Here is a 14864-nt window from a genome sequence, read left to right on the forward strand (position 1 = left end):
GTTGGAAATCTGCTGAAGTGATAAGCAATTGAAAATAAGTCTGTATAATGCAAAATGTCAGGCAGCCCGGGGCTGCGCGGTCTATATAATGATCCCCACCACAGGTTGTGAGGAGAGACGCAGGCACACGCTTGGCACACTCCAAGGAGAGGAAGGGGGCGACCGTGGCTCCTAGGCCCTCCCAACCCCGAGTGTACGAGCAAGAATTAACGTAGGGAGGAAAAAAAAAAGTCTTTTTGCAGCGGGTTTTGGACCTCACCTAGAGGCTGGTGTTGGGCAGCTGCGTGCCAGCCTGGGAGGTGACCGCGAGGTGCACCAGGACGTGGGACACCGCGCCGGCTTTACGAGCGCTCAGCGCTTGCTCCTCGGTGGCTGCCTTTCATTGTACGCTTGTATTGCGGCTCTTGTGTCAAGGAGAAAAGAACTGGCATACGTGTGTCTGCCTTTGAACAAAACCATTGTTAAGCTCCATCAACAATTTAATAATCTTTCACTAGCAGGACAATGAATCAGGGGAAATTGTTCTTGCAGGGGGGCCGGGAGCCGTGCAGCAAAGAGCTGCTCAAGGCCTTTGAAGTCACATAGGTGTTTAAGTGACAAAAGAAATCACAACTTTATGAAAAGGGCTGGCCTCAGCTGGGGGGGCTGCAGACAAAGGAACCCCAGAGCACACGGGGGAGATGCAGAGCAGGGGGAGGAGGAGAAGCCGCCCCTGGAAGGGGCTCAAGCCTAAGCCCCAAGGAAGCTTGGAGAGGAATCAGCAGTTTGGATTTGTGCGCTGGTGCTTTGTTTCCTTTCCAGGATTTTTCCTGGGATGCTTAAGAGCAAAGAGAGCACAGGCTCCTGTTGTTTCAGGAGCCTTATTGTTTTTTTGTAGCAGCTGGCTTGTTGCTTGCACCGTACCGCAGACCTCGAGGAGGAAGAGAAGCAGAGGACAGGTCCCTGCGGGGCTCCAGCAGTGAGCAGCGGGCATTTGGAGGGCCAGTGGATGGGCACCAGACCCAGGCTGATGCTCTTGGGCACCATGGGGTGTGGGCACCCAGCACCACATCCACCCTGAGAGTCTAATGCAGGTAAAATACAGCACGCACCAGTTTGGGTGAGCATTAAGGCAGGGACATCACCCTGAAGCTGAGACCCTGCACACGGCTTTGGCTGGGGGCTATCATAGAGAAAATGAGAAAGGGTTTGGAATGAGGAGAGGATTGGGTAGGGTGTGCTCCACCGCAAGCAGATAGCCCTCTCTGAAAACACGGCCAGGAAACCAGGAGGAACACCCTGCTGGAAGGTGAGGAGCAGCCCACAGGGGAGAGCACGAACCAGGCACCAAGGCCAGCTGAAAACACACGTCCTTCTCCCCCCAACAGCCACACGCTCACAGGTTGGAAGTCCGCAGCGGATGGTAAATGGTAAAGATTTTTGTGGCTGGCACACGGCAGAAGCAGCGCGCACACTGGCCAAATCCTCCCGCAGTGCAGCCAAAATTCCTGCCAAGGAATCAGCCCAGGTGGTTAACGACTCTGAATTAAATGGCTTGCCATCATGCTGGCATGATTCCCCACGGAGGCACGGGGAGCTTTGCAGCTGATGGCCGTGACTGGGGAGATCTCATCTCCTGGAAAAAGAGGAGGCGTCAACGCCACTGCAGCTTGCTAAAGGTGAGCACAAGCACGGGAGGACATCAGCTCATCTCTGAAAATGGAAGGTTTGGGAATGGGGAAAAGAGCAGACTGCGGTTTGTTTGGAAAAAAAAAATAAATCATCAGCCTTCATCTGATGCTGATGAAAACTGCTTGCTGTTAGCATGGCAGAAAGGCAGCCTCATGACAGGGTGGGAATGGGAAGGGCAATGGGAGTATCTCCTCTCTGAGGGAAAATGCCAGCCCCTCCACCCCTGGGTGCTGCAGCTTGCTGGCTGCGGGTCGGACACCACAAAGCCTGCACCCCTGTAAGGAGGGCTGCCAGGCACTGAATGAATAACACATGCTTAACGAAGGAGCAAGGATTACACCTGGCAAGGCATGAGGGACACAGCCTCATCTCACACTTGAGGCACGCTGGCTGAAGGGATTTGCCAGCTCCATCACCCCCAATGCACGGCACACACGGCACAAGGGAACAGCAAGACTATCAGGAGGAGATTTTGATTTCATGGTCCACCAGAGATAGATGAGAACTTCCCGAATGGGTCCAAGGGCAAGATTTGTTCAGGTTATTTTTCAAAACTGAGAAGATAATAGCAGCAGCTCTTACAGTTCAGTAAAAAAATCAGTGTGTAACATTGAGCAAAGCAGCAGCAAACCTGTTGGAAAGAGCAGCCCTGACCTGGCCAGGTAGAGAGCTCAAAAGCATCTGCGATTGGAGATGTCTAAGATCAGCAATTGACCCTCAGGAAGAAGCTATTAATCATCATTAAGGAGGTTTATGTGCCAAGTGACCGAGAGGCAAACTGTCCTGAGTCTCATGATGTGGATTAGCAAAGAGGGAAAACAGGGCTGGGAGAACAAAAAAGCAAAATGCGTGTGGGCAGCAGGGCTTGCCTGCAGAAATGCCGTGGAGAAGAGCCCAAAGGCGGGCAAGGCTGAAGGAAACAATGGGGGGAACAATGCTGGCAAAGCAGCTTTGTCTTCAGGAAAGTGAGATATTTGCTTTCACTCACTGATGTATCTGCATCTCTGTGGGTGCCCCTTCCTGTGTGTGTGTAATGAGCAGCAAGACGCTAGACGTGGAATACACAATTTCTTTTGCTTTTATTCATTTTCCTTCTAGATAATAATAAGTCTTGCTTTTGTCAAGATCCCTGTTGTCTGGGTAATTTCATCTAGAGATCCTCAAGGAACAGAGATCTCCATATCCCTCAAAGTTTAATATCTTGGTTTTAGCTGGCATATTTTCAAGCAATAACTTATACCACTGAAGGGAAAAAAAAAGTTGACTTATGTTTAATTGGTGTTATACTAATTACTAGCAAAATACATCAGGCAAATACCATGTCTACTCACTTGCTGTCATTTTACGTTCCCTACTCCATCTTCTCTTTCCTCAGCAGCTATAAAACAACACAACATGCTGTTCTGACACATCCCTGAGCAAAGATCAGACCCTACCCCTCTTGCTGCCTCCTTGCTTGTTCACTTCTGAGCAAGGGCGTTTTAAAACAGACACAGTCACATAACTGATGGAGAGCTGCTGCTTTCGTGCACCCGTGCCCATGCAGCCCCAGCGTCCTGCTTTTCTCTCCCATCCCATTCCCAGCCTCTCCCCTGCAGAGGGATCAGAGCCATCCACAAAAGCCCATTTTGCTTTTTACAACCTGAGTAAGTAAATGGCTGCAGCTAGCCTGAACGTGGCACATGGACGTGCCAGCTGAGCTGCTTTATTCCTGACTCGTGGCACTTTCACTGGCTCACCCGCTGCAGGCTATCTGGGAAGCCCCATACCCGCAGCCCCACGATCCCCAGGCACAGCAAACACGCACAGGCAGCGAAACAAGCAAAGCACACGAGGGGCTGCAGGTGCTTGTAGGAGCTCGTGCTGCTGAGAGCAGGCAGAGGGGATGGAGAGGGACATGGCCACGTGGGCCCCAGCCCCGAGCAGGCTGCAGGGCTGCATCAGCTCACATGAAATGAGCCCTAGATCCTGCCAGGGAGCCTTGGCTTCCTTAGAGGAAAGGCAAACGCAGGGGCCGATACGGTTAGATAACCTCTGAGTCAAAGCAGCCTATCCTTGGTAGCTCTCGCCAGATGCCATGACTAATGTTAGATTTATGGAGTGTCCTCTCTGCAAGTAAAGCAAAGAGCTAGCGTTACAACCACTTAATGGAGGTGACTTCAAATCAGGATGGATGAGAGCTTGTGGGAAGGAGACAGGAAGAGAGATTCATTGATAGTGAGAGCACAAAGGATAAAATCCTGGGGAAGAGCGAACAACTGAGACTGACATTTGACCTGTCTCAATAGCAAAGCTCACGTTGATTTCACTGGGGACAGGAATGAATCCCTTATCCTCTATCTCATGCCGACAAGAGGGATTTTCCATTTGAGGGATCTACAGCTGACCGATCCTTCAAACTCAGGCACATGCTATTTTTATGAGAAAAAAATGCAGTGTGAAGTCCTCAAGAAGCTCAAATAGGAGAGTTCATAAGCTTCTCGGGCATTAAGTTTAAATCCCACACTAATGCAGGTCCCTTTACATGGGAGGAGGTGCTGGCAGGCAGGCAGGCTTATAGAGATGCTCAGGTGCATTCGGAGGCAGATAAAGGGGAAATAACCGAGTTAGATCATAGAGGAGCTGGAAATGGCATGTCAAATTACTTCAAAAGGAGCTTTCTAAGGGAGCAGCTCTTTGAAAACAACAAATAGTCTGGGACTGCTGAGGGATCCTGGTTGTCTGTTACTTTTACTCTCCATTGCTTATTCTAGTTTAGACGTATTCTAAATCTGAGCTCCGACCTCACCTGGCTGCTCACCGCCCCTCTCCAGAAGCCCTGCTTCCTGCCAGTTCAGCTCCTGAAGGAGCCCCACAGTAGCCAGAATAGCAGAAAGGAATCCAGCAGGATACCAACCTGCTCCGCTCCCCCATCCAGTTTGCCATGCAGCCGGCCGGACAGCCATGCTGGCGTGACACAGCACGGGGACAGGCATGGGCAAACTGCGACAAGAGGAGGGGAGCTGCCTGTTTTGGCACCTTTGCTAATAAAACACACAGGGTTCTGGCTGTGGTGAGCAGGTTTGGCAACCAAAATGTGCCTAACTCAGCTGCTGGCTGCCTCTCCATCTCCTGTAGATGTCACATGGACCATCTGCAACTGCTCCAGAGCACCTGTCTGAACAGAGACAGGACAATGGGTCTCGAGCTCTGTTCAAATGCGTATTTCAAAGTGTTACAGAAAATGCAAACGAGGAGCCTGAAGGAGCTTCATCCTACCCCTTATTCTGAGCAACATCCTCTCTGGAGGAGCAATACAGGGATGGGGATAGACCCACGCTTTTGTCCCCACTGTAGACTTGCTTCTAAGCTTCTTCCAATAACAAAGCTTAATGACCTGGCCCTAAACCCGCAAATAGTTTGGGGATGACAACCTGTTATTTGGCAAATAGACTTGGTACTGAAGAAAGGGTGCTTAGATATGGTGCAGATAAGAATAGCTACTGATGACTGGTACACTTTGGCATTTGCAGCCATTGCCAGGCGATAGCAAAGAACCTAACCCCTGCGTGGGCTGAGTGGCTGTAACCTACACCACGTCTTGCAGCTGACACTGTGCAGGTGAAGAGTTCCCCATTTAAATGCCAGAGAGCTGCCAGAGCATGTGCCTGGGCAGGTGAGAGCTGGGAGCCAGCCCCACCGGGATGCCATGGTGGAGGAAAGCATTCCTATCCTGGAGCAGGGACTTGGCATCACCTGGTGGGCTGGGAAATCCTCCCTTGTCTGGGACAGCAGGAGTCTTCTGCCCTGCATAAGCTCATTTACAGGTCCTAGATAACAACTGTCTCCTCCCATCCATTTGCAGCAGGCTCCTCTCTGAAAAGCCTCAGCAATCGCTGCGGAGCTGACCGAGCCTGGTGGCTCCAAAATTGCTCTTACCTGTTTATCTGTTTTGGTTTAATAACACAGAATTTTGAAATCCTTCCAAATGGAAGAAATAATAGATCTAAGAAAAATGAAAGGACTTGCTCCACCTGGTTAAGTTCAGAGCAGGAAGAATGCAAAGGACATAAGAGAAGGGAGATGACATTTTCCATCGTCCTCCCACAGAGAGCACGAGGGAATGGAAGATGCCACAGCCCAGCACAGTGCTGGAAAGAATAGCAGAAATCCCAGGAATCCCATTCTGAATGCAGGAGGCACACAGGGACCGATATATTCTCCAAGAGAAGGCACCTTTCTACTGAAATATGAAGCTTTTGTCTCTGGGGCACTGACTCAGAGCAACTGTCCTGCCCAGATTTTTCATAAGCTGCAGCCACAGTTCAGGGACAGAAAGGGTGAAAAAAGTCATCAGAATCCAGCAGGGAAATTTGGCTCCTTCAAATAACCCCTCTGGAGAAGTCCAGGATCTGCCAAGGATCTTTGGAGAACTTCAGGACAATCTTACATGTGCATTACCACATAATCCTGTGAGACAAAAGAGAATGTCAAATAAATTATTAAAGCTATTTTGGACAGCCTCTGAAGCAAGTGGCATCCTCCTCAGAAGGTCTTGAGAGGATTAAAGGCATTCTCTGTAGCTGGTAGCGATGTATTTGTTATTGAGTCGGGGGAAGAAAAAACAGCTGTACTGTTCCCCCTGGGATCCTCGGTACAATTAAGGAAGGTGACACGGGTGGTGTGGCATGCCACGGCTGCTCTGACCTGAATGACTCTTTCGCAAGAGACGCTTTACCCAGACAAGGGTGCTGGAAAATATGGAAAAGAAGAAATAGGGTGAGAACGAGTTTGAAATAATAGCTCAGACAGAAATGGCATGTTGAAACCAGGATGATGTAATGCATGACCATTAGCCATCTCTCAGATTGCCTCTCACGATAAGAATCTTTTCCCACACCACTCTTAAGGAGCTATTAGGAAAATCAGACGCTATCTTTTGGGATGAACCAACATTAGGTGAAGAAAGCAGAGAAGCTCATGATTTCTTATTAAGAAATGCAGATGTCTGCAGACCTGAGGACCACTGAGAAACCCAGATATAATTTGTAGAAGCAGACGAGATGTGGAAGATGGTCATAGGGAGCCCTTCGTAACACATACCCTAAACAAAAGCAGGGCTTGGAAACCACTCGTAACAGTGAAACTCCTACAATGGGCAGCTCCAGCCCTGATGTTAGTGAATGCTAAAAAGCAGGAGGATGCAGATGGGTAAAACTTAAATCCCAAGAAGTCTCAGCTACAGAGTCCAAGCACCAGCCAGACCCAAGCCAGCAGTCAGAGGTGACCTTGTGGTGCCCAGCAGAGGAGACACAGGCATGCAGTGCCAGCCAGAGACCAAATTTCTTTGCTCTAGGAACAGCAGCATTGACTCTGTCCCACCCACATCCAACAAGGTGAGACCTCTCCTGCTACAGAAGGGTCTCAGTGCCCCAGATGTCCTAGCCAGGCTCACTGGTGCTTGGCTGGGAGCAGCACAGAGCCAGCTAGAATCCCACAGCCAAGCAGGGAGCCCAGTCAAAAGCATTCCTCAGCACTCTGCAACAAAGCAGAAATGCTGCAGGGTACGGTTGAAAAAAATCCGCAGACTGAACATGTGCTTGGAACACTTTCTGCGAGACAAAAGGGACATTTAAAGATAATGCAAAAAAGAAGAATAGGTTTTAAGATCTAGAGACTTCATTCTGGCAGATCTGTGTTGGAGGAGACAAAGTAATTTTTTTTGTCCCATCTGCTGGCTGGAAGGAACAGAACAACAATAATTGCAAGACGCTTAAAGAGAAGCTCATGACCAGGCTGAAACTAAGCAGAAGATGGGGGAGAGCAGCTGCCCAGCACTGCAAAAACATCTCAGCACCATGAGCGTGGAGACAGGGCCCTTGGCTGGGGAGGGCACTCCTGAGCCACCCGTGCTCAACCAGGGTAGATGGTGCACACACAGCCCAGCACCACCAGAAGCAGCTCAGTTTGTGCTCAAAGGCAAGAGGATAAATACCAGCAGCCACATTACGTCTGCGCCCAGTGGTGCTGGGAAGCTGTGGGCCATCATCTGGCTGCATCCACACTGATAAAAGGTTGTTGGAAAATGGGAGGTCATGCGGAGACAGAAATTATACGATGGAAAGGAAGACATGAGCTACAATCAGACATGTAGCAAAGGGGAGAGGGAGGAAAAATCTCCCCAGGCTGCCTGGAAGGGCTGCCAGCAAGCAGCACGTACATCCAAGCCCTGCCAGATGTTGCTGCTGCCCAGGAATGGGGCTGCAGGGCCACGGTGGCATCGTGAGCAGATGGCCGTGGCTGGGAAGAACCAGAGGAAGGGTGGGAGGAAAGGAAGAGAGACCCAGCTGCCAAAACGTCTTGCCTTGGCTCTGCTCGCAGAAAGAGACTTCACTCAGCTCGAGTGTATCAAAAGGAACTTTAGATGTTGACTTGCTTGCACGTGATCTACAAGCATGCATGAAGTGAGGCATCTTCTGATACTGTCAGGTTCAATGGAAAGAAATGGAAGCTAGAGCTGCTCAAGTGGAATTTTAAGCACAGGCTTGTGAAATTGGGGGCAGAGAGGACCCGCAGCTGGAATAGCTCACCGGGGCTCTCACACGCTCGCCACCAGCCTGCTGTCACAGCCGGATCTGTTCAAAGCAGCGCTCCCGCTCAGCCACGGCGCGCTGCCAAAGTCGCAGGGTCAAACTCTATGACCTGCATCACAGGCAGGTTGGACGAGCTGCTCCTCCTGCCTTTGCCATCAACCCACCAATCGTTCTCACAAAAAAAGAAAGAAATCCAGACCAAAAGGGTCTTATTAAGCCCAGCAGCCAAGCTCTGGGAAAGGTGTTTCAATTCACTCACCCGGGCTGAGCTGAGGTGCCTTCGGAGTGGGGCCGAGCACACAACCCAAGCAAGCCTCCCAGGAAATGCAGATAAACGTTTTATGCATCATCCCCCACCCATGATGGAGTTCCTTTCCTGGAAGGGGAGCTGTGAGGATCAGCTCGTTAACATCTGTGAAGTACAGATACTACTGCACTAAGTGCATTGCAAAAGCTCACAGGATGATTGTTAATTACAGATTCAGTGTGGGGTTGTAATGGCATGCATTAAGAGTGGCATGGGGTCCCCACTTTAAATAATGGGGATAAAGCAAATTCAACATTTCCCCTGTTCTGTGAGCTAAAGAACATGACTCAGAAATGCTTCAACCACTATGTTTTCATCTCAGGTACCTCCACACCACACAGAATGGAGAGCAACAGCACTCGGGTACACATCTCCTAACAGCTTTCATGTAATGCTTCCTAAATTGCAGTTTGGTCCTACAGTCTTACCAAATTCCCACCACAGGAGAAAGGAGAGAGCACAGCACCTGCACCATGCAGCCTCCGTGTGTGCTACGATGGGGCAGATCCTTTGCAGCACAGAATCGCTCCCAGGCTCCTTACCAAAGGCTCCCTTTAGCCAGGCAGCAGGAGCAGCTGTCCTTAGGGAAGGCAACTGGTAGCCACGTGGGAGACCGAGCCCAGCATCCTCACAGGAGTGGGCAGAGTGGCAAAATGCAGGGGAGGAAGCAGTGGGCAGCTAGATAAAATAGCAGGGATGACAAATGCCAGTGATGACTGGGGAGCTGGCACGTCAGTGCCAAGATACTGGAGAAGTCTCCATCAGTAACATCATAATTCCTCCTGAAAAGGACCTGGCTCAGCCCCTGCAATACAGCATTTTACTGCAGTCTGCAGAGTAAAAGGTGTCCAAAAAAGGAGGACACTGATTTGTGTGTTAATCAAGTGAAGAACCATCTACAAAGAAGAGGCATGGATCTGTCTTCCAGTTGAAGAGCTATAAATAGCCTTGCATACTTGCTTATCAGATTGGTTCGGCTGCAGGGATAATCTCCTGGAGAAAGCAATGGAAGCCCTGTTATGTTGGATATTTATAACTAGATGAAAGCCTAGAAAATGCACAGTCGTGTCAGTCTTGAGCTCGTGCCGCGAGATAGGGTGTGTGGGATCCAATTAGTCTCTTCGGTTTAATATAAGGTCAAGAGCAGCTTAGTCTTCCCAGCACCACGAGAACAGGGCCTGGCCCCCCAGTGGGGCTGCTGCCGCTCGAGTGGCTCCAGGAGCACAGTGAGATGCTCCCCATGGGGATATGATGGTCCCACACCACCACTGCTGGGGGGCACAGTCTAACCCTTCCCTAGGCAAAGGAGACAAATTTCATGTCACAGCAAGGTCTGGGGCAGGCCATGTGAAACACAGCCCCAACAAACCAACACGACACGATGGATACCTCATGATGGCCAAACAGCACGGCCCAACGCCAGGCTCCCCTCACAGCCCTGACCCCAGCCCCTCACAGTCACTGAACTGCCTCTGCCAGATTATCTGCAGTGCACCAGGACTACAAGGTTAATCCCCAGAGCCGTGCCCTACCACGGCCTCTGCGTGGAACAGGGTTTGTGGAGGGCAGGACGGCTGCTGGCAGCACCGGAGCAGCCAACATGCAGGGAGCAGAACAGGCTGGGGGCGTCCCTAGGAGCCTGTGCACACCTCTGTCCTGCCTGACTTTGTTCATGCTGAGGTATGGTGACTCCTGTCCTCTGAACACCCACAGGTCCATTATACCCATGCCATCCCCTCAGGGAGGCACCAAACACTGCAGGGACTACAGAGTGCCCACCCTGTCTTCTGCCACAGCCCCTCCAGGTTCTCCTCTCTCACCTTGCGCCTCCCTTATCTTTTCCAGGTCACCCTTCCCCTTCAAAGGCTCCAGCCTTCCTCTCCCAGCCCCACAGCCACCACCACTCCTCCTACACCCATCGGGGCAGCCACCTGCAGCTCCCTGCACGCCTGCCTTCAGCCTCCCGCATGCACATGGCTGGTACCCAAGGACACCCGAGGAGCCCGCTACCACTGTCCTGCAGCAGGGCTCCAGAAGAGTCTCCACACTGCTCTTCCCAGCAGACTGGCTGGTACTTTAGGGAAGAAAGGGGTCTGTAACACGCTCCTAGACAGGAGGGTGCCCCATATTCCTGGAGCAACGCATGGATTTGGGAGTCTTGCCAGACCTGGCACCATCTTGCATTGCTTCTACGATCCCAGCACAGGAATTCCAGCATCCCCCAAGGAACTCACCTGGGGAGAAGGGGCAGATGCTTTGCTAGACCTTCAGGACCACAAATTGCTCTGGGCCCACCACATTCCTTAGGAAGGGGACCCAGCAGATTTCCAACTCTGAGACCATCTGAACACACTCCCAGTCCTGTCCCAAAGTCAAGGACACTCCCAGAAGTAGGAGACTTTGGGAAGATCCTTCACATTACCTCTCCTTCCCCTCCCAGAGGTTCCTTTGAAATTGCCAGCTCCCCCTCAGTACAAGAGCACAGAAGGCAGCAGGTACAGGAACGTAAATGTTATGTGCACAGCCAGAGCCAAGCCCAAGGAAGCAACTTAAGCTGGCCAGAGAAGATAGCTCGGGGAGTGGGCTGGTTGAGGGTAGCCAGGCAGGCAGCACAGAGGCAGCACAAGGAGCAGAACTGGGGGCAAAGCTGTGCCAGGGCAGGGGAAAGCTGGCTGTCCCACCGTGAGGCTGCTGGCACTGCCAGGGGGTCCTCAGCTGCAGAGGGACCCGAGGGCTTCCAAAGACAGGACATGTCACCCTCAGCTCTTCCACCCCTGCTCTTGTATCCTCCACTCTATGCATCCCCTACACCACTGAACATCCTCTCCCTCTGCTCCCTGGGGGCTTGGAGCTGCAGGGCGTCCCCTGTCCTCTACTTTGCCATGGGGGCTGGCACCCACAGGACCCCCAGCTGCAACCTCACCACTGGCTGGGCTACAGCCTCCTCGCTGCCATCTCAGAGCAGCCTTTTGGGACCCCTCTCTCTACATTGTGCCAAGCCCTTGTCTCCCCCCCTTCATCTCCTGGCCTCCTCGCCCTCACCCCTCTCCCCACCCCACTGCATCCTTGCTGCTCCCTTGCTCTCAGCCTCGCCTCTGCTCCAGCCCCCCAGCCCCACCAGACTGCACGGGGCGAGCCTGTCCTGACCCAGACCTCAAGGCATTGAGGCTGAAGGAGGTCCCCAGGAAGGGTGCAGAGCCACGTGCCGCCAGCACCTACCGTTCTCGGGGTGCTCCATCTCCCCGATGCTGCCGTCAGGCGTGGTGCGCTCGTAGTGGTCCTCGGGCAGGGCCAGCGGCCCGATGCGGGGTCCCGACGATGATTTGCTGCTCGGGGTCTCCGACTCCTCCAGCCCGCTGTCGTAGTAGCTGTGCTGGGAGGGGTCCTGCAGGTCCTGGGCCTGGCTGGCCGCAGAGAACGTCACTCGGCGATGAGGTAACTGGAGGAAGAGATAAGCCGATGTGTCAGCCAGGCAGCAGGCGATGATACAGGGTGAGAGGTCGGCAGTTCTGACCCCAAATCGGAGGCAGAGCTCCTGGCAGCAGTAGGGAGCAGCACCAGCCCCCTGCCAGGGCTGCAGGCTCCATCCTGGCTGGGAGCACCCCCTGTGCACCTCAGCCCAGCATCTCCTCCAGCTCCAGCCTCCATTGCCACCCACGGAGGACACCAAGTCCCCAGGCATGCTCAGGGCAGGCTCCCCGCTGGCACAGGGCCCCGGGTGGGGAGCTGGCCCCCACCCCACCCTCATCAGGCATCCTCACCTTGCTGCCGACCTCCCACACGCCCTTGATGCTCTCGGAGACCCACCTCTGCCGAGAGCCTCTCTAATGGGATCAGTGCTCAGCACAAGGCCCCCGGTGACACCCTCCTCACCTTCCAGCCTCTGCCATCTCTCATTGCAACACTCTCCCATCAAGGGTCACAATCGCTTCTTTTGTCTGCTCGTTAAACATTTCAAAGCCCTACTTCACGCTTGCTCTCTCCCCAGCCTTGCCTCATGCTAGGGAGGAGCTCATTGCAAACAGCCATTAAGCTGCATCATCAAGCCTCCTCAAATCCTTCCAGAAAATCCCTCTTTGTCATGATTACCGAGGAGCAGAAAGGGTAGCTCGAGTTCACAGGGCAAAAGCAGGATGATGAGAACACAAGCACCGAGAGAGAATGACACACAAAATCAACATGGGAAGGAGCCGCTCGACGGGACCGGAACGTGGTGGGGAGGCAGAGGAGCCAACACGCTGAAAGACAGCACGATTTAGGCTAAATACCTTTTCTGCTGCAGCCTTTACTAAAATCGAGTGGCAATCAGGCGTCCCACACAGCTAGCACCAACGAGGAAGGGGAAGGAATCAAACCTAACCAAGGGAAGGAACACACAGGGAGCATTTAAATGAGCTAGCTGCTTTTAGGTTGGTTGGGCCTGATTAAATTCACCCCAGGTGCTTAGAGACCTGATTTAAGTAACTTCAGAGCTGTTAGGGCTTTTTTTTTTTTTTTCCTTTTTTTTAAAAAAACTTTTTTTTTTCTTTTTTTTTTTTTTTTCCTAAGGATTTGTAGAAAATGAGGGAGGCTCCAGAAGAGTGGAAGAGAGCTAAAATAGCGCCTGTCTATAAAGATGAGAAAAAAGAAGAGCTGGAGAATTATAAAACAGTTAGCTTAATTTCAGTTCCTGGAAAAATACTGAAACAGATAAAAGAACTCTTTGTAAGTACCTACAAGATAACAAGGAAATGAGTAACAGCCACTGTAGGTTTGTCACAAACAAACATGTCAAGGCATTGAACTTCTTCCTTTGAAAAGACATCAGGCCTCGTGGATGGAGGAGGAGCAGTAAATGTTATGTCTTGGCTTTAGGAAGTTTTCTGACACTATTTTATATGATATTCTCATAAGTAATGCAGGAAAATAGTGTAGGTGCAGCATAGTACTTCTCTGCCTTGGTAATATAGTGCATTTCGCTGCAGGGTGGATGCAAAGCATTTAGAAAGTCGTACTCAGAAAGTAATTACTGAAGACAGGTCTTTCAGCTGGGACGATGTATCAAATGAAATTCTTCGGGTTGTGTCCCGAGTCCATTGCGAGCCTGTATTTTCATTAACTGCTCGGATGACAGATGTGGAATATATCTGTCACATTTGCACACTTGGGAAAAATAATCACCACAGAAGCAGCAGGCTAGCTGAAGGATTGGGGGTTACAGCAGATCATGGGTCGACGATCCATCAGCAGCGTCAAAGCCTCACAAAAAATGTGTCTATATTGGGATGCACAAGCAGGATGTTTGTCTTGAGGTCACCCAGGGACCTGTCTGTGCCGCTGGGCTGTGCCATGGAGCCCCAGACAATCCACGAGGGCTCCGTGGGTTGCCTGCAGTAAAGCAAACAAACAGCCTGCGTAGCCCCAGCTAAGTAGGCCTCCTACCAAGGAGGATTGCTTCTACCTGCAGGACACCTCTTGTGGAGGCTGGACCCTGCCTAGAGGCCCTGCACGGGCTCTGCTCCTCGCTGCGTGGCACAGCCGGGCTCCGGGCCCCACCGTGCTGTGACCAGTGCGCTTCCAAAATAATAGCAGCTTGTGTCTGGCTGAAGCTCCCTGCCCGGAGAGCCTTGTTCTGGAGTCGTGGAAAGACACTGGCTCCGTTTGTCTGGCACAGGCTTGCAGAAATTGGGTTTTGTCTGACCCTTCTCTGCGAGGTTAAAGAGCCTTTCAGCCAGCAGCGCTCTCTGCACAAGAAGCTGCTTGTGCAGGGCAACCAAGGCACCCCTCAATCTTCCGCTGTGAAGTTAAACAAACTGGCTTCCATAAGCCTCAACCTGCAAGGCAGTTTTTGAGCCAGCAAGTCCATTCTGTGGCCCACATCCTGGCTTGTTCATCGGGGTGATCCCTATAACAGGGAGCCCACCTCACCAGAGCTTTCCTTCTGCTCCCACCTCTCGGTATCTTCCCCCGAGGGCAACGTTAGCCCTTTGGTCCATGCTGAGCTCCTCGTGCTGTGTGACCCTTAATTCATTTTAGAGCTGCTGCTTTCCAGGATACGCAGCAGCATTCCCTGTTTCTCAACATACAGCTTTGCATTTGGCTGCGTTAAAATGCACTTTGTTTAAATGGGCCCAGTTTACCAAGCAATCTGGATCGCTCTGCATGACTGCTCTATCCTCATCATGATCTCCCACTCCACCAATCTCCATGTCAGCTGCAAATTTTATCAGCGGTGATTTTATATTTATTTCCAGATCGTTGATTGCAACATTGAATGGCAGCGGGCACCGTCGTGCTGCCGAAGAGCTCCTCCAGGAGAACCTGGTTCCACCAGG

General features: G+C 51.8%; 1 protein-coding gene across 3 annotated transcripts in view; it reads right to left on the minus strand.

Annotated features, from left to right (window-relative positions):
• The window catches only part of PCDH1 (protocadherin 1), a 45437-nt gene that overhangs the window by 9556 nt on the left and 21017 nt on the right, over positions 1-14864 (minus strand). For all 3 annotated transcript variants that reach the window (XM_082771348.1, XM_082771347.1, XM_082771349.1), the window contains exon 4: positions 11770-11989. In XM_082771348.1, the coding sequence (XP_082627474.1) occupies positions 11770-11989 (220 nt within the window). The remainder of the gene's footprint in view (positions 1-11769; positions 11990-14864) is intronic.

The sequence above is a fragment of the Aythya marila genome (assembly GCF_965140915.1).
Source record: "Aythya marila genome assembly, chromosome: 14".
Lineage (NCBI taxonomy): Eukaryota > Metazoa > Chordata > Aves > Anseriformes > Anatidae > Aythya > Aythya marila.